At 64.1% G+C, this 24,174-nt stretch overlaps 7 protein-coding genes across 7 annotated transcripts in view; 4 read left to right on the forward strand and 3 right to left on the reverse strand.

The window, feature by feature from the left end:
- Positions 1–104: 104 nt before the first annotated feature.
- On the forward strand, positions 105–2,242 carry MNEG_3430 (hypothetical protein; the record flags this gene model as incomplete). Its single annotated transcript, XM_014048086.1, has 6 exons — positions 105–289; positions 519–619; positions 885–1,061; positions 1,310–1,508; positions 1,736–1,859; positions 2,117–2,242. The coding sequence occupies 6 exons, from the start codon at positions 105–107 to the stop codon at positions 2,240–2,242; spliced, it is 912 nt and encodes a 303-aa protein (XP_013903540.1).
- Positions 2,243–3,252: 1,010 nt separating this feature from the next.
- MNEG_3431 (hypothetical protein) lies at positions 3,253–4,996 on the forward strand (the record flags this gene model as incomplete). The annotated part of the gene is made up of 5 exons (XM_014048087.1): positions 3,253–3,590; positions 3,848–4,034; positions 4,191–4,363; positions 4,637–4,697; positions 4,907–4,996. The coding sequence occupies 5 exons, from the start codon at positions 3,253–3,255 to the stop codon at positions 4,994–4,996; spliced, it is 849 nt and encodes a 282-aa protein (XP_013903541.1).
- Positions 4,997–7,725: 2,729 nt separating this feature from the next.
- Positions 7,726–9,046, reverse strand: MNEG_3432 (hypothetical protein; the record flags this gene model as incomplete). The annotated part of the gene is made up of 3 exons (XM_014048088.1): positions 7,726–7,850; positions 8,057–8,290; positions 8,707–9,046. The coding sequence occupies 3 exons, from the start codon at positions 9,044–9,046 to the stop codon at positions 7,726–7,728; spliced, it is 699 nt and encodes a 232-aa protein (XP_013903542.1).
- A 493-nt stretch (positions 9,047–9,539) lies between these two features.
- MNEG_3433 (TPR repeat-containing protein) lies at positions 9,540–11,125 on the reverse strand (the record flags this gene model as incomplete). The annotated part of the gene is made up of 4 exons (XM_014048089.1): positions 9,540–9,821; positions 10,280–10,515; positions 10,655–10,760; positions 11,069–11,125. 4 exons carry the CDS (start codon positions 11,123–11,125, stop codon positions 9,540–9,542), a joined length of 681 nt encoding a protein of 226 aa, XP_013903543.1.
- A 913-nt stretch (positions 11,126–12,038) lies between these two features.
- Positions 12,039–18,296, forward strand: MNEG_3434 (methylenetetrahydrofolate dehydrogenase (NADP+); the record flags this gene model as incomplete). Its single annotated transcript, XM_014048090.1, has 18 exons — positions 12,039–12,123; positions 12,462–12,571; positions 12,790–12,841; positions 13,031–13,209; positions 13,423–13,459; positions 13,740–13,839; positions 14,093–14,207; positions 14,434–14,507; positions 14,787–14,848; positions 15,085–15,173; positions 15,622–15,729; positions 15,952–16,080; positions 16,374–16,469; positions 16,653–16,751; positions 17,036–17,168; positions 17,349–17,485; positions 17,672–17,834; positions 18,124–18,296. 18 exons carry the CDS (start codon positions 12,039–12,041, stop codon positions 18,294–18,296), a joined length of 1,941 nt encoding a protein of 646 aa, XP_013903544.1.
- Positions 18,297–19,056: 760 nt separating this feature from the next.
- MNEG_3435 (small subunit ribosomal protein SAe) lies at positions 19,057–21,875 on the reverse strand (the record flags this gene model as incomplete). The annotated part of the gene is made up of 5 exons (XM_014048091.1): positions 19,057–19,306; positions 19,741–19,889; positions 20,173–20,421; positions 20,707–20,823; positions 21,792–21,875. The coding sequence occupies 5 exons, from the start codon at positions 21,873–21,875 to the stop codon at positions 19,057–19,059; spliced, it is 849 nt and encodes a 282-aa protein (XP_013903545.1).
- A 718-nt stretch (positions 21,876–22,593) lies between these two features.
- Positions 22,594–24,174, forward strand: part of MNEG_3436 (hypothetical protein) — a gene marked incomplete at both ends in the record, with an annotated part of 2,742 nt that continues 1,161 nt past the window's right edge. Inside the window, 4 exons of the mRNA XM_014048092.1 lie at positions 22,594–22,675; positions 22,830–22,927; positions 23,266–23,361; positions 23,691–23,900. Of these exons, the coding sequence (XP_013903546.1) occupies positions 22,594–22,675; positions 22,830–22,927; positions 23,266–23,361; positions 23,691–23,900 (486 nt within the window). The remainder of the gene's footprint in view (positions 22,676–22,829; positions 22,928–23,265; positions 23,362–23,690; positions 23,901–24,174) is intronic.

Below are 24,174 nucleotides of genomic sequence, written 5' to 3' on the forward strand. Positions count from 1 at the left end.
ACCCCGCCCCACTAAAATCACAACCCCTCCTGCCCCTCTCCGCCCCATGCAAACCGTAACCCCTCCTGCCCCTTCCCGCCCCTCTCAAACAACTCCCAGACGTCATGGTCGGTGAGGTGTGCTCCTCCGCCTCCCTGGGCGCCCTGGGCGTCGTGAATAAGTACCAGATCCCGTTGGTGTCGCCCGCGTCCACCGCACCCGCCCTCTCCATCAAGGGGGACTACTTTTTCAGGCGAGCTCCTTGCATGAGGCGGCGGCTGTGGGGCCCGCCGAGGATCTTCGTGGGCCAGTGGGCCTGTTGCGGGACAGATTGTATTGCGGTAGCCCCAAGGCACCTGCCGGCCACGGTTCTGAGGAACGTCGACCTGATTGCTCGCTGCGGCCATGTCAGACGCGGCGCGGCCTGCCGGCGGGCGTGGGGCTGGCGTGCCTGCATGTTTAAATCGGGGTCGCGCACACCTGCACGCACCTTGCCAGTGCGCCTCACCTTCTGACACGTGCCGCGCCCTCATCCACAGGACTGTCCCGTCTGATAAGTACCAGGGCCAGTTTGCAGCGCGCAGGATGATCGCGCTGGGTGCAAAGACCGTTGTCATCGCATCAAGCAGCGACTCCTATGGTGCACAGGGGGGCGGGCAGGCGGGGTTGAGGGGGCGGGGGGTGTGCGGCAGGGAAGGCAGGGGCTACGCCTGCGCTGCGGTGCGGGGTAGCGTGTTGTGGTGGGCGTGGCACCGCACACAGCAATGGCAAGCAGTTTCGCATCAGGGCGCGCTTGGACCCCTCTGTGGTCAGCTGCAGCCCGTGCTGATCGACCTGGGCGGGGCCACCACCGATGGCACCCATGCGACCCGAAACCAAATGCCCAACCTGACCAACCTTCGCAGGCCAGGAGCTGGCCTACAACTTTATCGCGGCCTTCACCCGCGACGGCGGGAAGGCCTTCAACGTGGAGGTGCCCGCGCAGGCCCCGAACAAGAACGCGTCAGACATAGTGGACGCGGTCAGGGCGCGCTCGGCCAACGGCGTTTTCATTGCCACCAATGACCTCGCGTGGGGCGCGGGTGAGCGCGCCCCGACGGCGCCCGGCAGGGGCGGGGGGCAGCGGGGGCAAGCAGGGGCCCGCTCTGCCGGCCGGATCGCAGGCCGCTGGGCCGCGGCCCGCCACGTGCGCGCACGCGCGGCTTGCCTCTCGCGCTTAACGCCATCAACAGCGGCGGCCGCGCTGCTGCCGGTCCCTGGAGATTGTGCATTGCAGGCGCACGCTGGTTGCTCACGCGCCGCACCCCCCCTGGATGACGTCACCCCGCAGACATTATCAAGGCCCTGCGCACCGCGCAGCCGCCGCTGAGCGCCGTCACGATTTTTGGCGGGGACTCCCTCATGGACGCGACGGTGCCCCTCAGGATCGGCGCGGCCCTCGCAAAGGGCGTCCGCGGCAGCGACGTCACCTTCGGGTCGCCCGCGTTTGTCGCCGCCTTCAAGACCTACACGGCCGGGAAGAACATATCGTGCGCAAACCGGCTGGACTGCAGGAAGCCTTATGCTAGGTTTTGCCGACTGTCCTTTTTCAATTCGCACAGCGATTTGTTTCAACCCAAGACGCAGAGCGACAGCGCCGCATGCCTTACATCCCACGCCCATCGTGCCAGCCACACAAACCGCACGAGCTCCCGTCCCTACGGCAAGCACTCACACCCCCCCCCTTGCACATCCCCCTCCCCCCCCTGGGCGCCAGGTACGTGCCCAAGGCGTCCCACGCGTACGATGCGGCGGAGGCGCTGATCGAGGCGTACCGCCGGGCGGAGGCGCCCAAGGACGGCAAGGCCATCCTGGCGCAGCTCGCAGACGTCCGCTTCAAGGTGCGGGGCGCGCGGTGGATGATGATGGGAGGACTGCCTCGATAGAAGAACGCATTGCCGACAGCCTGCAGGGCCGAGCCTTTGCCCCACAGGCAAGGCTTGATGTGTGGGAGAGGATGTCTCTGATAGGAACCCTTGCTAGCGGCGCTCGCCCCCCCTTCTCAACTGCGCCCGCACGTCGGCGCCGCCGACCACCCAAGCGCTGGCAAGGGCGCCCTCATTTGATCACGCACGGCGCACCATTGTTTTTTCCGCAGGGCGTGTCTGGCCCGATTGCCTTCAACGAATTCGGGGACCTCAAATATGACCCCAAGGGGCCCAGGCTATATACCGTAACTGAGTTTGGTGCGGACGGCAGCATTGCCGTCGTCAGGGGCGAGTGATACCCAACAGCAATGACATCACTGCCCCGGTGGCACCTGCGCGTGCCGCCGCCCGGCTCAGGGCTTGTTTGGCTGTTGATGCTGGGCTGGCTGCACTGAGTGCGGCAAGGGCCAGCGAGGTCCACCACTTTAGTTTGGAAGTGGGGGTCGGGGCTCGGGCAACCTGCCTTTCTACAGTTGCAGTGTTTGTTGCATTGGTTGGAATAACGCGGAGCTGATCTTTCTGATTTTGATTTGATTACACTGCTACGTGCTGCAGGAAAAGCTGCATCGGGAGCTGATGGCTGCCCTGCCGTTGCGGCAGCATCCTCGTTGACTTACCTTGTCACTTGCTTCCTTTTGGAGTGTTGGTCGCCTCGATTGTGGTTGGCCCTTTTGGTCCTTGCTTACAGCGCCCATGCTTGCGCTTTGGCTGGTGGTAGGTCTGGAACTCAATCCATCACTGCAGGGTGGTCTTGTCGCGGAGCGAGAGGCACAGGCGCCGGGCACGGCAGGGGTACACGACAAGTCCTGTCCTTTTGCCCCATTTATCAGCAGTGCACGGTAAGAGTTCCAGGCTGCCTGTATGGACAGCAACCGTTGGAGTCGCGGGAGAAGCCATGATGATGTGAACATAATCGTCCCCTTGTCACTGCAGGCCAGGTCGCCAGCTTCAGCTCGAGCGCATGCAGGGCAGGTTGGGCGGGCGGGCCCGGGCAACAATCGGGTGGGCCAGGGCGCTTGAAGTCCCTTGTGAAGCCACATCGACGAAGACGCCATGGGAGATCTATTTGCTTCGGTATAACCTGGTGTCACCCGAGAGCCGATGGGGGGTCACTCTTTGCTTCCACACCAGCACCTGTGCTGCAGCTGCGTGAGGTTAGCCGGGTTCGCGTCTTGCTAGGATCACGAGATTTGCTGAACGCGAACACGCATCTGCAGCACCCCCGACAACACCCAAAATTGAGCACTGCAGCAGCAAGCCGGACAAACACCGCGAGGGCCGCTCGAGAGCGGGCTTATTAGGAGCCATGACCGGTACCAAGAATAAAAAGAACAATGAAAATGCTGAGCAGGATCAGGACGACATGCTCGGCACAACGCCCTTTGCGTTTGCGCCGGCCGGGCGCGAGGCGGGGTCGATTGGTCTTTCCCTGCGGCAGCGCTCGCGCTCCCTCAGGCTGACCCCGAGCACCCGTATCGTGGAGGGCATGGAGGCCGGCGGCAGCATCAGCCTCAACGGCAGCCTGCGCGTCGCGCCATCAATACGTCCGCCGCGGAAACCGCGGGGGCGCAAAGGGTGGCAAATGGCGCTTGCTGCGCTCGCCGCAGTGGCCTGCGTTTTCGCGATCGCGCAGATTGGCAGCAGGTGAGCGCCGATGATACGCGCACCATCGATGCAGTGCCCGGCCGCACGACGGGCTGGGAAAAGGGAAGGACGCTCGTGGGGGCCGCCGTGGCTGGTTTTGGAGCTCCGCCAGCGCTGAGAGGCTGTCAAGCACCCAACCCACCCCGCCGGCGAGCGGCACAGCACCCGTCTGCACCTGGCGTCATCCCGCCGGGGGCCCCTGCTGCCCCGCGCCCTGGCTTGACGCCACCTTCCGCCGCTACCTCGGTCCTTCCTAGGCTGTACGTCTTGCAGCCGCAGCGGGGCAGCGGCGGCAGTGGCGGTGGCGGCCGCAGCGGCAGCGGCAGCGGCGCCTTGGACGTGGGCGGCTCCGCTGGTGCCCAGGCAACGAGGCAGCTGATGGACCATGATGCGACGCAGGACGCCTGCGCAACCGGGCAGCGGTGCGGCATCTCCTGCTGCCAGGTGGGGTGCCATCCGGGTCGGCCGTTTGGCGGTTACACATCCCTTCGTTATTGCCGCCTCGCCTCGGAACGAGGCCTCCTGGTAGCCCCGCATCTGAGAGGCCCTCCCCCGAGCGCACCCCTTTCCCTGCACGCGCCCTCCTCCGCGACCCCGCAGAGCTGGGAAAGCTGCTTTGGAGGCACCTGCTGCCCGGCTTCCCGGGTTTGCGGCGCCAGCGGCTGCTGCCCCGATGGCATGATCTGCCAAGAGGGGGTTTGCCGCGCCATCGGCCAGCGGAGCGGCTGCGGACCTGGTCAGCTATGGACCAACGACGGCTGCTGCAACACGCAGTTCGTCTGCGGAGGTTCCTGTTGCACAGAGGGCGAGTGCGACCCGGTGACTCAGCGCTGCTGCGCAAAAGGTGATAGGACGAGCAGCCGCCCAGGGGCTGGCGCACAGGGGAGCCGCGCGCGAAGCGGGTTGCGCGGCACATGCTCATGGCGCAACTTGTTCGACCGCATTGATATGCAAGGCGTCATGCATGAGCGCGTCGCCTTGTTGCTCAGCGCGCGTGCCGCACGTCCCCCCTCTGACATGCGAGCGCCCCTGTCTCATCCCGGCAGGCGGAGTCATCAGGACTATCGCGGGTGGCTGCTGCCCGGCTCCACAGGTTTTTTCGGGCGGGTTGGGGGGCCTTGCTCCGGGTCAGGCACAAGGCCACTTCATGGGTGCATTCGGCTTCAGTCTCACACACTTTGCCCACCCAAGTTTTTCACAAACATCGCCCAGCCTCTCTTCGCACCCCTTGATTGTGATGAAAATGCTGCCTGTGTTGAGCGCTGCTGGTCTATCACCTGCACCGCGTCACCGCCGCCCTCGCATCCCCGGCACAGATGTGCCAAAGCACCACCAGCGGCGCGTTCTGCTGCCCGGACGGCACCCAATGCTTCCAAGGCGTCTGCAAGGACAAGAAGTCGTTGTAAGCCTGAGGGATGGGAGCGGCGGCGGGGGGCTGCGGCCTGGGAGGGTGACGAGGGCACCTGGCGGGGCTAGGCGTCCACCTATTCACCCGCTTGGAGGGGCACAGCGACAGCTGTCACCTTGCCTGTGGCTGTCACCTTCCCGGAATCATCAATGTGTGTTCCCCCTTGATCCGTGCCTTGATTGCCCTCAACAACCCTGCCGCGCCCCAACAGTGCGTGGCTCTCGACCTGCTCAACCGACAAGCTGGTGGGTGGCTTGTGTTGGGTGGGATGGGGAGGGGAGTGCATCTGCGTGGGTGTGTGTTCATGTGCGCGGGGTGCATTAGGTTTGTGAGGTACGTGCGGATGCGTGTAGTTGCAGGCGTACGCCCAAACATGGATTCATGCATGTGCATGTGTGTGTGTGTGTGTGTGTGTGTCTGTGTGTCTGTGTTTTGTTTTGATCAAGGGGTTGTCAAGAGATACTCATGGGTCCATGGCAGGCTTCATGGGCGGCGCACAGAGGCGGGTTGGGCCAGCCAGGGCATGGGTTCCAACGCCCGAATACCGCAGTCACCACGCACCTGCGCGTTCGGCCTGCCGCCTCTTCCCACTTGTCGCAGTGTGGCCCAGCACCCAACCAGCTGTGCTGCAACCCTGACGAGACCTGCATCGACAACCAGAGGTGCTGCCGCGAGGCCAACCGCTGCGGCACCCAGTGCTGCGACGCCCCCGGATCCACCTGCTGCGGCGGCAACCAGTGCTGTGCCCCGGGGCAGGCCTGCCTCAACGGCCAGTGCTTCGAGCAGGGCTCCAAGCTCTGCTCGGGCCGGGTGTGTGGGCCGTCAGAGGACTGCATCAGTGGGCAGTGCGGCCCCGTGGGATCGATACTCTGCGGCGGCCGCCTCTGCGGCCCGACGTTGCTGTGCCTCAACAACCAGTGCGTGCCTCAGGGCAGCTCGATTTGTGGGCCGACCATCTGCCAGCCCGGCACGATATGTCAAGGCAGCGTCTGCTGCCCCACGGTGAGCCTTGCGAGGTGTTTGTATACGACTAGTCGCGAAGAGGAGTGGACTAGCTTTTTAGGTGCCTATGTACTGCTCGCTGGTTCTTGGACAGATAGATGACAGCACCTTTGGGCGACGGCCGTCACTGAACCCACACAAATGTCCACTGGACCCACACAACTGTCCATTGCCTGCCTCCCCATGGTGCCGCCCTTGGCCCGCTCGCTTACTCACACCCGCAGGGCAACATTGGCTGCAACGGCAGGCGCGCAGGGCGTACGACGAGGGGGCAGCGGCCGCGATCGATGCAGCGCCGGGCCCCGGCGCGGCCGCCCTGCCCGGGAGCATATCTGGAGAGGCCGGGCGCCCTGTTTTGCGCGGGGTTTGCTGAGGCTGCCACCAGCCTCGGTCTGTTGGTGGAGCCGAAATCAGCCTGACCTTGGGTTGCTCCCCCGCACCTGCTCCGTGCGGCGCCTGCAGGTGCTGCCCGGGGGACAACCAGTGCGTCCAGAACCAGTGTGTACCCCCCGGCATGCAGATGTGCTCCAGTGAGCGCTGGGCTCCAGGGTTTGCATGATTTTTGTGGGGCTAGGCTGCCCGGGTCCCAGGTGGCGCGTATCAGCCGCTGCATCATAGCGGCGATGGGGAACGCGGTTTGCCTGCTCCCATCCTGAGTTCACGTTATCCCCTGCCCGCACTCCGGCCTGCCCCGCGCCAACTTGCAGCCGGCATCCAGTGCCCCGTCACCACGACCTGCTGCGGCGGCAGCTGCTGTGCGGCTGGTTCGACCTGCTCCAACAACGTCTGCTGCGCGGGTCCGGTCTGCAACGGCGTGTGCTGCGCTGCTGGACAGTACTGTGGTGAGCAGCCGCCTGCCTTCTAGGAGTGCCACCCTCAGCCGTCTGGGAACCTCCCAGGCGCCCAGCTAGCTGGCTGCAGCTGCGACCGCTGATCCCGATCTTGTATGCACCGCTCGGGTTTGTCTGCCCCAACCCTGCTTGATCCCCTTGTCACACCCGCTCCTGACTGATGCACATGCACCCGCACCCGCCGCTTCCTGCAGGCGGCCGGTTCTTTGGAGGGTTTGGACAATTTGGCGGCCAGGTTTGCTGCACTCCTGGCACCCCCGGGTGCTAGCCCTCCACAGCACCGCGTTTCATGAGCCGTCCGGTCCTCTGCACTGCTGTCATGGCTTTTTGTAGCACTTGTGTTCTGTCTCTGCTGACGTATTCAGACGTTGCCCTGCATTGAAGCACATCGCTGCCTGCGACGCTGCAAGAGATTCCTCCAACACTGCGTCTGTCCATTCAGCCCAGTCCTGCAATCACAGCTGCGCAATAACCGTGAGCCGCGCGGCGCCGGGGGTATGTATGCTCCGCCAGCCCCCCGGCATGCAAAAGCAAGCGCGGTGGCCGTTGTGGATGCACAAAGTCTCTGCTTGCACGATCAAAAGTGTTTCCCATGAACCTTCCGTACCTGCCTAAACTTATTTGAAACCCAAGTGTTGTTACACAGGCTCCTCTGCTATTCTGCTGCACATGCACTCGCCATGCGGTGCTGCTGACCCTCGCTGCTGCTGGCCTCTGTAAGAACTGTGCTTGCTTCTTCTGTGCCCGCACCACGCGGCACGGCGTGCCCGCCAGCCAGGAGCGTCGCAGCTCCATCGCCGGCCGCGGCGCGCCGGCGGTGCGGGCTGCCAACTGCCAGAAGCTGACCGAATCCCTGTCAAAACCGACCCGCCGCTCACAAGGATGGCCACCTCTGGCGCGCCGCGTGCAGGCCCGCGGCCGCGGCGGCGCCCACCAGGCCCGCCACAGACGCGGTCCGCAGGCCGCGCGGCGAGCGGAACAGCGCCGCCGTCGTGAAGCCTGCGAGTTGCGGGCGGGGAGGAGCGTCTTGAGCGCAGGGCCGGCCGGCAGTCCCCCGCCTCCCTGCTCGGCACGTTGCCACGGACGGCTCTCGCCATGCCGCACGCTCCAACGCCACAGACCCCATGGCCGCCACAAGAATTGCGGCTATGCTCGGACCCCTGCCGCGCGGTGCGCCGCGCCCACAGATGTGCTAGGCCACTCACCAGCTGCTGCCGTCGCCACGCCGTCGGGCAGGCGGCCGTCCACGGTGTGATATATGTAGCTCTCAGACACCGCAAAGTAGAGCCCCAGAATTGCCGACGCGCACGCGAAGCGGCGCCCAAGGGAGCCGCTCATGTTGATGAGGCGGTTGGCCTTGAGCTTGACGCTGGAGAGCGCGGGCTCCGCGGGCGACTGCAGATAGCGGTAGCCGCCAATGGCAAACCCGGTGGCACCGCCTGCGGCAATACGTTGACGTGTTTTCATGATGGAGTGACGGCTTCTCTGGAAAGCGATAGCCAAGGCGCAAGCTGCATTGTGTGGTTTGTTTTCCAGGGGCAAGAGACCACTTGCAGACGCCCCAATATGACAACGAGGCATGCGTGCAGCGGGCGCTCGGTGCAAACTTGAGAGTGGAGCTGCGGCCTCAGTCGCGCACGGATCCTCCCCTCCAGGCCTCGCTTGGGGCGCCAAAAATGATGCACCCTCAAACTGCGGCCCCCTTCACTCAGCGTGCCGCTTGCTCCCTCAAGCTGCGACACACTCTATGCAGCCTCCTGCTCTCGCACCCCGCCATCTGCAGCACGCGCAGGTCGTCGGCCACAGCTGCTGCACCAACGCCCATTGCACGCAACCGCGCCGGCGGCCGGCTCACCTCCCAAGTAGCCCACGCCCGTGTAGAACTGCAGGTTCTCTCCCCAGCCTCTCCGCCGCGCGGCCGCCTCCTCCTGAAAGACGTACTCTGGCCCCTCCGGCAGCGTGAACGCGTGCTTGCGGCCGCCGACCGCCGTAGAGATGCCCTCGTACGGATCGTACAGGCGCTGCGCGCTCGCCGCTGAGAAAGCGCCCGCCTGCGGTGCAGTGTCGCGCAGAAGCTCGCTGGCCGACGTGCTCGGCGTCGGCGCGCTCTGCTGCTGCTGCTTCGCTGCCGCCGCTGCGCGCTCTTCCTCCTGCTGCTGCGGCGTCTTGCCAACCAGCCGGTCCAAAAAACCCATGCTGTTGTGCTGCTGTCGCTGTCAAGGCAAGCTGCGCCGCCGGAAAGATCCTGATAGGCACGGACAAGGGAGAGGTCACCGTTGTTCAGAGCTGGCGGACGATCTGGGACAAAACACCGGCAAACCGCTCGAGAAGGGTCGCGAAGCCCTACAAAGCGTGTTCAACGCACTTGTAGGCAACGGGGATGCAGCGAGCTTCTCCCCGAAGCATGGGCAGCGTGCGCGCTGCACCAAGCCGCGCTCACCCTTGCTGTGTGCCCCTCGATAGGCAATGGCGACCTCTCTCAGGCTTTTTCCTGCAAGCTTCTGCGATTTTGTGGTGATCACCGCAGCACGCAGGCACCACAAAGCTCTCTGCTATAAGCTGATGAAGCGACCTCAGAGGCGACTCTGATGAATTTCTCTTTACATTACGTATGTCGCGGTGACGGCTGCACCAGTGTCGTGTCCCGCCCCTGGGCCGCCGCCCTGTGAGAGCGAGTCAACAAGGATTTCACCCGTCACCCCCGTCCTCCCGCCGCTTCGGCCCGCGCGCCACCTCCTCCCGCAGCGTCTCCACGTATCCACGAATGGAGGTGAGCCCCGGATGGATCTCCAGGGCACGCTCGAAAGCCTGCAGCGCCGCCGCCGACTGCTTGAGAGACCAGTGGCAGAGGCCGAGGCCACTGGCGGCGCCAAAGTGGTAGGGGTTCAGGTGCAGCGCCATGTTGCAGTCGTCAATGGCTTCTTGGTAGCGGTGTAGCAGGTAGTACACCGTCGCGCGCTTGTTGTAGCCCTGGAGGGCGTGTGAAAATGGAGGATGGGCGGGTAGTTGACAACAAAGTTGACCACGCTGCTGCATTGCAGTGCAAGCAAAAAGGTCGCCCCACAATAGACGGCGCAAAGCAAGAGACACATTGTGTGCGCACATATGAATACAATGTGCAGCGCGTAATTTGTGACCCTGCACTGGCTCATGCGAACCCCGTCTCAATCTTCGAGGTTGCATATCCAGTCGACATGACTGGATTATGGTGTTGTTGCCTGCCCGGTTCTGAATCAACCCAAAGAGCAATTGATTGCGCAAACTCAGGGATCCACGCACACACTCAGATGCGGTACGTGTCAAGCCCCCCTTTCAACACACACGCATCAGAGCACACACACCTACCTCTGCACACAAACAACAGCAAAGCAATCAGTGTTGCAGACACACACCAAAAGGGATGCGCATGGGCCGACCGTCGAACCCACCTCAGCGTACGACGGCGCCAGCCGCACCACGTGCCCGTACACCAGCAGCGCCCTCTCCAGCTGCGGCGCCGCGCCCCCGTGCAGCAGCGGCTCCGCCTCCGCCATGAGCTCGTTCACCGCCGGGTCGCGGCTGCGGGTGAAGACCACCCACATGGCCGCGTGCGCCGCGTCCTGGAGCGCGGTGTCACGCAGGCAGAGCGCGAGGTCCGGCAGCACCGCCTCGTCGCCGGCGGCGCCTGCGGGGGTTGTGATGTCATGATTTCAGTTGAGTGCCCCGCTCAAACATCAAGCCAGCTACCAGCCAACCTGAGCGCAAATGCTCACAGGCGGCCGGCCCAATTGCTGCCATCGCGCGGGTGCTCTGGGGGCGCTCACTCAGGGCGGCGATCGCCGCGCGCCGCTCCGCCGTGTCGCCGCTCCTGAGTCGCTCCAGCTGGGAGTACAGGAACTGCTGCACTGGCGGCAGACGAGACGACAATGACTGCTCGACGCAAGGGGGGGGGCGCGTGGGGCGCGCACGGCAGGGTAGGTCTGACTGTGGAACGGGACGATGTTTCCCTGCGTGGCGGCGCACTGCTGATACCCAGGCCGGTTTCCACAACAAGAGAGGCCATGTCCATGGTCCGCGCTTGCACCATGCAGCTGCCAGCTCTGCGGCGCGACCTGCCGCTGCACAACTGCCGCCCCGCACAGAGGGGTGCGCACGCTCCAGCATCAAGGGCCCAGTCGTGCTGTGCTGATGCGCCCGTTCCGCTAACAGCGCAATTCAGGCCACTGGGCTGGGCGCACCTTGATTTGGTCCCTGAGGGAAGCCGCCAGCGCAAAGTCCTCCTGTGCGATTGCCATGTTCAACTGCCTGCGAGCGCAAGCGTGATTCTAAATGGGTTGAGAGCTTCGAGTTTTTGAACAGCAAGCAACTCCATGCCGCTTGACGCCATCGGCCCGCGAGCGCCTGCGCTCGGCAGAGATGCACGGGCGCGCACGCATATGTGGCGCACGTGGGCTCACCCCTTACTGAGGGTGAGCTTCTGCCATATTTGTTCAACCTGCGCAGCGGACGGCACCAAAGCCGTTGAGTGGCGCACTATGCGAGTGGCGCATGGTGTCCTCACTACTCCTTTCCCACCTACAGCTTTACTGGGTAACCCTGGTCGCCCAGGTGCGCGCCGCACCTCCCGCGAGCTCGTTGCTTGGGAAGGCCCCGGGGCATCAGGGTCTGTGGTGCTGCTGCATGCCACCCGGGGCCGCGGTTGGGGGAGGCGCTTCACAAGCGCTCTGCGCCAGGAGCTCGGCGCCGCGCCGCAGCGCACACCCCGGCAGCTCTGAGAATTAGAGCGGCCGGAATGCAAGCCTCGGCCTACACCTGTCGAGGCCATGATCTTGTGCGCGGGCAAGCTCGAGGAAATCACGATCGAGCCAAAGACTATCCCGTGGATCAAAGCTAACCGCAAGCTTGATACCGTGTCCGTGCTGCAGCATAGGGTTTCTGATATGTACGAAGCTTCATACACACCTGCTGGATGGAGAGAGAGGGAAGAGGGGCAGATCGGGTTTGGTCAAAGGCTCCTACGCTCTGACTCGATTGTAATTGCATGATTTCTTGTGTTCAAACCTGATAGCAACTCGGCAACGCTAGTAGGCGTCTGGTCGTGATCTACTGGCGCATGCGCCACCACTGACGCGTCTTGGTGCGCTGGTCATCGCTCATTGGTCGCGGGCAGTTTCCCTGAACATAGTTAGAGGATCATCATTCGCCGATATGGCCACCAACACGGTGGAACCGGGCCCTCTCACGGGCGAGGAGCCCAAGCCATTGCTAGACATCAAGACTCCCACCCCTTCTGGTGAGTTGTGAGTTGCAATGTACAATTGTGCATGGCTGCATGAGGACACACGTGTTTGACGTGCGGCGTGTCGGCCTCGCCCACGCGCACCTGGGCGTGCACTGAGGTGGCAGCTGGGCATCGCAGCTTGCAAGCTGCTCGCATCAAGGGCATTGAGCAGCAGGTACATGAGGAGCGCATTCCACCAAACACGATGGGGGCGGCGGCAGGATAGCGCCGGGCCAACCAGCAAGGGCCATGTGGGTTTGCTTGAGTGCCTGTCCCTGCCCACTCGCTTCTCCAACCCCCAACCCACTATGCTGCGCTGCGCGCTCCTTCAAAAACACACACGTGAACAGACATCGACATCGCCCAATCTGTCAAGCCCAAGCACATCTCACAGATTGCAGAGGTCAAGCTGGGGCTGTCGCCGGATGAGTACGAGCTCCAGGGCCCCAGCAAGGCCAAGGTGGCGGGGATGGCGGCACATGACGGGGCACATGGGCGCATGCAAGGCGCATGCATGCGGAGCAGCGGCGTAAATGCAGCCCATGCGCGCTGCCGCCACGCGGCCTGCATCGTCTGGTGATGCGCAGCAGCCGCATGCGAGTAGTGGCAGCTGCACGGCTGTCCCATGAGGTTGCTGGGTGCACTGTCTCAATGCCCTGGCCCTGCAACCCTCTGCAGGTGCGGCTGTCGGTGCTAGACCGCCTGAAAGGCGCGGCCTACGGCAAGTATGGTGAGCAGGCTGGCGTGAGGACGGGCTGGTGGTTAGTTGGTTGACGTGTTGGGGCAGGTGGGGTATGGGGTGTGGGGGGCTTGTGTGGGGGCACCTGATGGCTGGTGCAAGCAGCTGACGGCAACGCCGTGCCCCACCAGCCCCGTTGAACATCATCGCTGTGCTGCCTTGCACGCGCACCCCACGCAGTGGTGGTGGCGGGCATCTCCCCCACGCCCCTGGGGGAGGGCAAGAGCACCACCACCGTCGGGCTCTGCCAGTCGCTGGGCGCGTACCTGGGCCGCAAGGTCCTCACCTGCATCCGCCAGCCCAGCCAGGGGCCAACCTTCGGCATCAAGGGCGGCGCCGCGGGCGGGGGCTACAGCCAGGTGCGCCGCGCGCGGCGCGGCAGGGCTCGCCCCGCTCACCTGGGCACGCCAGGCGGTGAGGGGGTGCAGTTTGGGCGTGCGCAGCAGCGCCAGGCACTTGAACAAGCACGGTTGTGTGCATGATCAGCCATGTCGTCACCGATGGCACACGATTGGGGCAGGAGTGGTGCTCATGTGTTGTTGGCACCCCCTCCTGCTCCCCCAACATCGCAGGTGATTCCCATGGAGGAGATGAACCTCCACCTCACCGGTGCGCTGGGGGCATGTGAAGTCCCACCCCGCCCTTGCCTCAGCTGACGCGCTGAGGCGCATAATGCTCGCGAGCACACCGACAGCACCTCATGGGCGAATGCCTGTCTTCTATTGCGTCATAAGGCGCGAACCGCGCAGCCAGGGCACCCCTCTCCCCATATACATCCAGACGCCCATCTTGCCGGCCCTCGACACACCAACACCCAGCCCTACCCGTGTTGGTACTGGAAAACCTCCCCCCCCCCCCCCCCCCGGGATTGCGCCGCGTGCTGCCGCAGGGGACATCCATGCAATCACGGCGGCCAACAACCTCCTGTCGGCGGCCATCGACGCGCGCATGTTCCACGAGCAGGCGCAGTCCGACGAGGCCCTGTTCAAGTGGGTTGGAAGCGTGTGCGGCTGTGTTGCAGTGGTGCGTGCATGCAGGTGTGTATGCGTGACGTGGTTGTGCAGACAAAATGAGACAATGGTGGTCAAAAGGCGGTGTGTAAATGTCATATTCTGGGACTTGGCTGGAGAGCAGGGTGGAGGGGAAGCTGCCTATCCTTGCTAAATCTTCAGCGGCCGCCTCCTAGGCCCATTTGAGGCCAAACCACCACTGCCCTCACGAGCCCTGCCCTTAAACCTGCAGGCGCCTGTGCCCGACCGACAAGAAGGGCAACCGCGCGTTTGCGCCCGTGATGCTTCGGCGCCTGAAGAAGCTGGGCATTGAGAAGACAGACCCCGCTCAGCTGACGCCAGAGGAGGTCTGTTGCAGGGCCGTGAGCTTGTGTGTGTGTGTGTGTGTGTGTGTGTGTGTGTGTGCATGTGTGCATGTGTGTTTGAATATGTGTGTGTATGTGTGTGTGTGTTGCCTTGTGCGTGTCATGTGTTCACTTTCTACATCTAGCCGTCAGCGCAGGGCTCCATGCAGCCACGTCAGGCCGGTATGTATGGCTGATGCACGAGCATGCGAACGACCCTTTGTTCCAGGTGTCGGCATTCGTGCGCCTGGACATTGACCCCGACAGCATCACCTGGCGGCGCGTCATGGACGTCAACGACAGGTGGGGGCGGGGTCAGCAGCGTGGACGCGAGCGCGTGCATGCATGCATGTGTGTGCGTGTGTGGGGGGGTGAGTGTGGTGGCCAGGGGTGGAACGCGCGGTGCAGTGTCTGGACCCGCACGTAGCTGCCTGCGTTGCAATACGCGTGTGCCTTAGAGGACAGGAAAGCGGTCTCCTTTGCGAGAAGTGGCGCTCGCCATCCCAGCGACAGCGGCGCCTCGCCAGCTCCATCTCTCTCCGTGTTCCCAGCTGGCATGCCTCAACCCCAACACAACCTTAGGTTCCTGCGCGGCATCACTGTGGGCCAGGGCACAGAGGAGCGTGGCCAGGAGCGCAAGACGGGTGAGCTTGCCCCCGCCGCTGCCCAAGCCTTCACTCCAAATAGCTGGGGATGCCCGCAGCATTGACTGCTGGGTGGAGACTCGGCTGCAGTGGCTTCCAAGGGTCGGACAAGGGTCCAAGCCACCAGTGGTTGGCCAGCCATGCCACAACCATACCAAACTTGCTGCGGCCTGGCTCCGCAGTGTAGCAGCCAACAGCACAGCCAACCCATCTCAACGACATGCGCTACGCCGCAGGCTTTGACATCAGCGTGGCCAGTGAGATCATGGCCGTCCTGGCCCTCAGCAGCAACCTGTCGGACATGCGGGAGCGCCTGGGGCGCATGGTGGGCACACGTTGTGTTGTTACGTGTATGTGTGTACGTGCACCCATACGTGCGCACACACACATGTGTGTGTGTGTGTTACTGGTTGTGCGTGTGCAAGTGCTTGTCTCTCTCTGTGCGGGCGCGCGTGCGGGCATGTGTTTTTTCATGCGTGCGTGTGCGCATGCACGAAACGGTTGGTGAGGTGAAAATGACAGTCACGAGGGTACACATGCAGTCTTTAAAAGGGGTTGCTTCGGCGTAGCTGCAGAACAAACCAGGCCCACAAGTTGTGGCTTTTGGCGCTGGAGCGGCCGCTCTGTCGCCTGGCTCCATCCTGCACTGACACCAGACTCTGCTTTGAACACCATTCAACACTTCCGTTGGCCTGACCAGCTAGCAACTGAGACTGCCCAACGATACTTCATCAACCGAACTCACATCAACCCAAACCCTTGTGCCCCTGAAGGTCATCGGCAACAGCCGCCAGGGCGCCCCCGTCACTGCGGACGACCTGGGCATTGGGGGGGCCCTCACGGTGCTCATGCGGGACGCCATCATGCCCACGCTGCTGCAGGTGTGTGATTGTGGGGCAGGGGTTGCGAGGCTTGTGTTGCAACAAGCAGTGACATCGCGGTTTGTCTGGCTCGTTGAACAAGAGTGGGCTTGTGAATGTGATGGTTCTGTGGCTTGCGATTTGTTTAAGCCAATATGCAACCAAATATACATCTGCGCGAGCTCACTCCCCAGATTTTATGTGTTCCAGTAACAAACATGCTCACCCTGCCCCCGCCTGCAGACGCTGGAGGGCACGCCTGTGCTGGTGCACGCCGGCCCCTTTGCGAACATCGCCCACGGCAACAGCAGCATCGTGGCGGACGAGATCGGCCTCAAGCTGGTTGGGGAGGAGGGCTTCGTCGTGACTGAGGTGGGCCGCCACGGCCAGGCCGGCCGGCTCACTGCCGGTGGCCGTCATGTGCTTTGGCGACGGCGCGCACGTGACAGCGGCGGCCGATGTCGGCGGCTATCTGTAGGGGCGTGCAGCTGGCGCGCTCACATGCCTTGATTTGTTTCAGCTCCTCCCCCCACCCGTAAGAGCTCGCACACACGCACTGTCCTTTGCGCCAGCCCGCCTACCCACCCCAGACACATGCCCTTGCTTTTCTGTGCCTTGGCTACTTGACAGCTGGCCCCGCCGCACTCCACACCACCAAATTGCAGGCCGGCTTTGGCGCGGACATTGGTATGGAGAAGTTCATGAACATCAAGTGCCGCGCCAGCGGGCTCAGGCCCAACGCCGCCGTCATCGTCGCCACGGTGCCCAAGGGGGGGGAATGGGTGGCGAAGGGCGGGAGGGGGCATATGGATTTCATGCGCTGCAGCGACGCTGCTGTGTCTGGTTCAACGGCTTGGCAAGGCAGGGGTGGAGTTCTTAGCCGCGGGTCTCATGAAATTGGCTGCGCTTGGTTCAAACATTTGTGGTCAAACGCTGTCCCCCAGGTGCGCGCACTCAAGATGCATGGCGGCGGCGCCCCCGTGGTGGCGGGCACCCCGCTGCCCCACGAGTACCTGACAGAGAACGTTGACCTGGTGACACAGGTGGGTGACACAGACGCATCCACCACCCCAAAAAGGTGGTTCCCGCACACTTGCGCGCCGGCAGTCAGACAGCCAGCCTGGTTTGCAGCGTTTGCAACAGGACGGCTGCTGCGTGCACGTCGGCCTGAGATCATACTGCCAACGAACGGGGGCTACGCGAGCTGCGATACCGTGAAAGATCGAGCCACCCCATGACCCTCAGCCCTGTCGGCACCACAGTGCACTAGCATCCCCGCCTTAGATGCAGCTGCCCGCCCCTTTCCATCGCGTCGCCCCCGCCCCAGGGCTGCTGCAACCTGGCCCGGCACATCAAGAATGCCACGGGCTACGGCATCCCCGTCGTGGTGGCCATCAACGCCTTCTCCACAGACAGCCCCGCAGAGCTGGAGGCCGTCAAGTCGGCCGCCCTCGAGGCCGGTGCGCACGCTCGCAGCGCCGTGACGCCTTGCGCGCCCTCCACAGCCCGTCCCAGCGACATGCTGCGCGCTGCGTTCCCCAGGCACTTGATACGCCCGAGTGAGTGACACGCATGTACTCAGGAACTGAACTCAATAGACGCCTGACGCCCACCCCACCCATGCTTGCCGCGCCGCCCAGGCGCGTTTGCTGCTGTGGTGACGCGCCACCACTCCCTGGGGGGCGCCGGCGCGGTGGGCCTGGCGCGGGCGGTGGTGGCGGCGTGTGAGCAGCCGACAGACTTCAAGTTCCTGTACGATGTTGACCTCCCTATCAAGGTCTGTCGCTGGCCAAGGCACAGCCGCCGGCCTGCCGCCCTTCCTCTGGTTGTTGCCCTGCGGCAGCCGCGTGAGCTGCATCGAGGGGCTTAAGGGCTGGAGTGTTGGGGATTGTGCTGTGCACTGTGTTGCAAGACAGTCTGGCTGGAAGCGGCCACGCAACAACCACACCTCGCCGGACCGCAGGACAAGATCGAGGCCATTGCGCGGTCGTACGGCGCGGCGGGGGTGTCGTACTCCCCAGAGGCAGAGGCTCAGATCGCCAAGTACACGGCCATGGGCTTTGACAAGCTGCCCATCTGCATGGCCAAGACGCAGTACAGCTTCAGCCACGACGCCAAGCTCAAGGGTGAGGGGAACGATGCCTGGGTTGTGCTCGTGCGGGCGTGTGTGAGAAAGACAGAGCGAGAGAGAGAGAGAGAGAGAGAGAGAGAGAGAGAGAGAGAGAGAGAGAGAGAGAGAGCGTGCGTGCGTGTGTGCGTGTGTGCGCTCGCGCGGGCACGGTCATTGTGCCCATGTGCGCCCCCCCTTCCTGCACGTGCCCCAGTGCGTGCAGGGGCCTGTGCCCTGCACATGCGCGCGTACTTCTGCGCCCTGCCTAGCCAATTCAAACCAACCCCCTCGTCCCCTCCCCACAGGTGCGCCCAGCGGCTTCACGCTGCCGATCCGCGACGTCCGCGCCAGCGCGGGCGCTGGCTTTGTCTACCCCCTGGTGGGCAACATGATGACCATGCCCGGCCTGCCCACGCGGCCCGCATACTACGACATCGACATTGACGCCGCCACGGGGCGCGTCCTCGGCCTGTCGTGATCTGGACAATCCTGGCGCGCCCAGGGGCCTCAAATGGTGTCGAGGCCTTGATTTTTGGTTCGTCAGAGCACTTGCTAAACTTCCCGTGCGACGAGGCTGGGTATGCTGTGGCGGGTGCCTGGCACAAAATTTTTTGGTGGCCATAAGGCCAGGCTAAGCCTTGGTGCCATCCCACTGTGCTGGCGTGTTCGGCTATTCGGCTGCAAATTTTGGCTGGGGGCTTCCTCTTGGCTTCGTGCAGCACCGCTGCTGCTGGAGGCATGCCATATCGCTGACGCACTGGTGGCTTGGGGCGGCATGTCTGGATGCTGCTATGGATCGACGTGGGCCGGGCGCGTCACATGTTCAGACGCGCACCCACCACACAACTCGTCTAAACAATCGCGCCGGCATATCTGCACGCCCTCTGGCCGATTGTGGTGGTAGCCTGGACTTGCGAGTGCGCACGGCGTGGCGCCACAGAGCACGCAAGGCACAAGCCCTTGGTAAACAGTATATTTCACTGTAATGTGTGCGACAGCCCTCCCAAATCACTTGAGACGACGCCTGGCTGACGCGGACCAGATCAGCTGCTGCAGTGATTACATGCACGGCCGACGACAACTCAAGAAAGCAGACGCCTGAAGGTTGGACCGCCGCGGCCCTCTCCTGCCACCGTGCCAAGTCGTGCGCAGCCAAAAGCAGCGGCTCATTGACACGAGCTCCCCACGCCGCAGCGCAAAGCACCTCCTTGAACCCACGCCCGCAACACACAAGCTGCTCAGAACTCGCCGCCGAAATCCGCCGGGGCAGGGGCGAACACCTCGGGCGCGGGCGCGGCCTCAAAGCCGGTGGCAGGCACGGCCTCGAACCCGCCCCCGGCGGCCTCGAAGCCGGGCGCGGCGCCGGCGGCGTCGTAGCCGGGGGCGGGGGCGGCCCAGTTGTCGGTGGCGGCAGGGGCGGGCAGGGCGCCGAACTCTCCGTAGTCACCGGCCTCCTCAGCCTCGGCCTCCTTGGTCTCCTCGGGCTCCCTGGTCACAATGATGGGGGGGGGGGTGATGTCAGCGTTGGCATCGGGCATAACGCCCGGGTGGACAACAGCCACAGCCAAACCTCAGTGCACCCCACTGGCGCCGAGGCGCCCTAACCCCGCCGATCAAAGGCATACACATGAGCCAGCGTGCTCTGCAGCCGCTGCGCCCGGGCTCCATCCTGCTGGCGCCCCCAAGTGTGGCATGTCAAACGCCTCACGTCGACAAGCCTGACATATGAGGCCAGCCCCCACGCCACAACCCGTTGCAACCACCAGATTCAACAGGTCAAACAAAGCCGATGCACCCATCCCCACAGGACCCTCGAACGCTGCCTGGCACGAAGGGTCGAATTGAAAGAAGCACTTCCGATCCTGCCTTTCCCTCATCAAAACCACAGCCATACCCAAGCCCCCCCTTTGCCCCCCAGCCACCTGTAGAAGAAGAGGTCGACCTTGACGTCCCAGGGGTTGGCCTCGCTGACGGTGCCCCTCATCTGCAGCACCATGCGTGCCAGCAGGTAGTACAGCACGCCGATGCTGTGCTTGCCCTTGTTGTTGGCCGGGATGGCCACGTCAACAAACTGGGGGGTGAAAGAGAGGGGGGGATACGGGCGCGTGAGTGGGTGCGTGGGTGGAGGGGGGGACGGCGCAGGGCTACTGCTGGCTTGAGCAAAAAGCCGCAGGCTGCCCGGCGCGGAGGCCGCCCCCGCAGCGCGTCATCGCGGCGCCTTCGACCGCTTGAGATGCCCGCCTGCTTGCAGCCACTGCTGCAGGCGACCTCTGCAAGAGGAAATCAATGATTTGCGGCCCGCAGCTCCCCGCTTGTCGAGCCCAGCCCCCGCGCCCTCGCCGTCCGCGGCTCGCCTGCAGCGCCGAGTCAGTGTCGCAGAACGCGATGGTGGGGATGTTCATGTAGGAGGACTCCTTCACAGGCTGGTGGTCGGTGCGGGGGTCCGTGACGATCAGCAGGCGCGGCTCCTCAAACTGCTTCTGGATCTGGTTGGTGAACGTGCCGGGCGTGTGGCGGCCCGCCATGCACTTGGCCTGGAGGTACTGCGCAAACTTGAAGACCGCGCGCTGGCCGTAGGGGCGCGCAGACAGCACCACCACGTCCTGCGCACGAGTGTGTGTGTGTGTGTGTGTGTGTGTGTGTGTGTGTGTGTGTGTGTGTGCGCAACCGCGTGAAGGGGCACGCCCGGTCGCAGGTCCACGTACACTGCTCCGCGCTGCCTCGGATGCCTGCGGTGTCACGCTCACGTTCTGCGCCACCTTCCCCCCTCTCTCGCCGCTGCTCGCAGGCCACAGCCACCGCTGCAGACACCCCCGGGACCGCGATGTACCGCCACCGCCAGCCAGCCGGCCGCACTTTCACCCCGCCCGCCCGCGAACCCGTGTCACCTGGGGGTTCTCGATGGCGACGATGACGCGCGCGGCCAGCTGCAGCTTCTCGTAGGTCTTCTCCAGGTTGATCACGTAGATGCCGTCGTTGCGGCGGCGGTACACGTAGCGCTCCATCTGGAGGAAGAGGATTAGGGCGCGCGCGCTACGGCGTGAGCGCGGTGACGCATGTGCTCACTTATGTTATATGTGTGAGCCCCTCGACCGCAAGCTCAAGCCGTTCGGAGGGCTCCCGCTGCTGCTTGCGCCGACACAGAAGGCCGCATGTCGTCCGCGCATCTCGCTCCTCAGGCCGAGCTCCGGCGGCACTGGGGGCCCGCTTTACTGCTGTGTGTGAGGGTGCTGCCAGCGCCGCCGTGGGACAACCGCGTCCACAGGCTGTGCCTGGCGCGGCCGTGCATGCCAACCACTGCCACTGACTGCACAGTTGCTCGCTGCAGCCGCTGCGCCACGTTTGGCAATCAATCACTCGCTGCTCGCGCAGCCTCGGGACGGGTGATCGCGGCGCGGCTGCACGCGTCTCTGGACTGCCACACAGCTCCTGCGACGCTGACCTGGACATGACGCCGCCAGCTGCTGCTGGCAAACAATGCAGCAGCTGCTACTTTCCCTGCCGCTGGCACCGAATGCTACGGAAGCAGCGCTCATAGCCAGAACGCTGGCGGCAGCTTCCTAACTGCCTAGGCGTTGGCAGGCCGCATCACTGTTGCACAGCCGCGTGACATACAATCAATACAAGTCTGGCCAGCAGACCTCGCCGGGCCGCATTCGCTGCCTTCCCCCCGCACACCGCGGTCCCGCTGCTCAGTGCGTACTGATGGTCAAGCGCTGCAGGCGCTGCGGTCCTGCTGCTGCAGCGATTGCTACAGTGTGCATATTGACACTGCTGAGCTGCACATATTGATGCTGGTGCTTTTCGCTGCTGCTGCTACTCCTGCTGCTGCTGATGGCGCTTGCTGCAAACGCTGCTGCTGCTGCTGCTGCTGCCCAGGTCACGTTGCCGAACAGCGCGGACAGCCGTCGTGCAGGCGGCGGCAAGACCGCATGCTCCATGATCCGTTCACGGCAGCCACTCATTCGCCCACCTGGAAGGAGCAGTTTTTGGTGCCCAGGTGGCAGCCAGCCGCCAGCAGCAGCTGAATGTCGGCCTCCTTCTGAGAGAGCGCCATCTTTGCTGGAGCCCCTGCGCCGCAAGAGCGCGCCGGAAGCGTGTGGGTGGAACGCCCTGCTAACTCCCAACCAGATGAGGTTGGCGTCTTTGTCCTTCCCGACGCTGCTGATGCGCTTGTGCGATCTGCAGTGCACACTTCGTCTGCACCGGGGCTCGTCCCTCGTCCGCGGCCAAGCTCTCGTCACGCTGCCTAATAAATCTATTTGAACACCATCAAACGCCTTGCCGAACGCCGTCTGCTATGCAGCCTGCTGCTCCCAGGGCGGCTGCTGCGCTAGTGGCCCGCCGCAGCGCTCACTGTGGCTTCACACAAGCTGCTTTTGCTGATGCCTTGGCTGGAAGAGGACGAGGGCACGACCAGCTTGGCACTATGGGGCAAAGTTTTCGTCCCTCCAGGTTCCCCTCGATAACCTGGCTTACCCGTATCGTGGTCCGGCGCAAATGTCTTATTAAGTCGTACGTGATGCGAGATTGATGCCGAGCAACCCAGGAAGGAGGCTTGCGACGATCTGCGATCAATGAATTGCGCGCCCATCGTTGGACCGCGCTTGTACTGTGTTTCCACAATTCGTGCAGTAACACATAAAATTGCTCGAATAAGCCACACGCGCGCACGGACCTTCAACTCAGCCGTGCTGACGCGCCGCCCGACGACCAGCAGCACCAGCTCGGACACCGGCAACGGCAGGCGCGCCAGCGGCGCTCGCCCGGCGGCAATGGCGAGCGCGGCCAGCAGCCCTGCATCTGTCGATGCAGCGATATTGGAGGGCGCGCGCCGCCTGATACCACCGCTGACAGGTGCGCGGCCGTCTGGCCTGCAGACCTGGGTCAGCGGCACCGGCCGGCCTGTGTGCGTGGGACATGCGCGGCAGCTGCATGCGGGCGACATTGCATCAAATACTGCTGACGCAGGCGCGTCCTTGGGCCGCCGCCCGGCCACTGACCCATGCAGCCTCCGGCCACAAGGGGCAGAACGGCAAGGTGGGCGTGCTGGGCGGCTGCCGCGAGTACACCGGGGCGCCCTACTTTGCAGGCATCGCTGCCGTCAAGGTCAGTGCGGCGTATGGTGCAAGTGAGTGCTGTGATTGTAGATCTTTGATTATCAGAAAACCCAAGGATACGCCAGGCACGATCAAAGGGCGGGCGTTCGCCGAGGCCTCATGCCCAGGTGTGAGCCACTCACCCTGAGAACCGCGCTCGCGGCTTGTGAAAGGGATCATTCCCTCGTGGCGTGCCGGCACGTGCCTTGTTTTGCTCGCCCTCCCCTTTAAATCCAATGACATCAAAAGGCAACAACAGACATCACATCATCCATGCCCTGCGACCGTGAGCCCGCACACAACTCGCAATCAACATTCAGACTCGAAAGGCCCGCCGCCGCCCCGCAGGTCGGCGCTGACCTGTCCCACGTGTTCTGCACCCCGGGGGCGGCCCCCACCATTAAGGGCTACAGCCCCGAGCTCATTGTGCTGCCCTTCCTGCCGGTGGGTGACACCCCACCACCAGGGCCCCCTGCAAGCCCACCCCCCTCCCTCTCGCCGTGCCCTGCGCCCTGCCCGCTACGCCGTGACGTGCGCCGGTGGGTCCTCTGTGACACGCCCAGGCTGGAAGTTTGGCGGCTGTGCAACTGCCACCACCAGGCGCTTGCGCCTGTTGCCGGCCTGCCGACCTTGGTTCCTCCAGCCTGCATCTCTCACGAGCGGCCCCTCGCCCTCGAAGCGCCGCTGCTCATCGACTCCCAACCCGCCCCTCTCCCCTCACCCCTTGAATTCCGTCCCTACTTTTGTCTACTCCATCCCTTGGATTCCCATAGGATGAGTCGTCCCCGCTGGACCCCCAGGGCTCCGCCAAGCTGGTGTCCCAGATCAAGGCCTGGCTGGGCCGCATCGGCTGCCTGGTGGTGGGGCCGGGGCTGGGCGACGACCCGGGGGTGGTGGCGGTCAGCAGGACCGTGCTGCGCGAGGCACGCGCGGCGGGGCTGCCCCTGCTGGTGGACGGCAGCGGCCTCAACTTTGTGGCGCAGGTGGGGGGATTGGATTGGGAATGGGGGGAGAGGCGTGCGGGGCGCGCGGAGGTCGCGGTCGGGGCGCACTCACGGCACCCATGGGCAAGCAGAGGGCGCGGCTATATGTATGGTGATGTAGCAAACGGATTGCTTTCGTCTAGGCTGATGTGACAATCGGACCGATTTATGGGGTTGCCAATCAACGAAGCTGTGTGGGGGTTGACGCGATGGCCGGGCCACCCAGCACGGACTAGGGCACGGCACACCGCCTGTATGCCCCCCCCCCCCCCCC

Source organism: Monoraphidium neglectum (assembly GCF_000611645.1).
Source record: "Monoraphidium neglectum strain SAG 48.87 unplaced genomic scaffold scaffold00431, whole genome shotgun sequence".
NCBI classification, from domain to species: Eukaryota; Viridiplantae; Chlorophyta; class Chlorophyceae; order Sphaeropleales; family Selenastraceae; genus Monoraphidium; species Monoraphidium neglectum.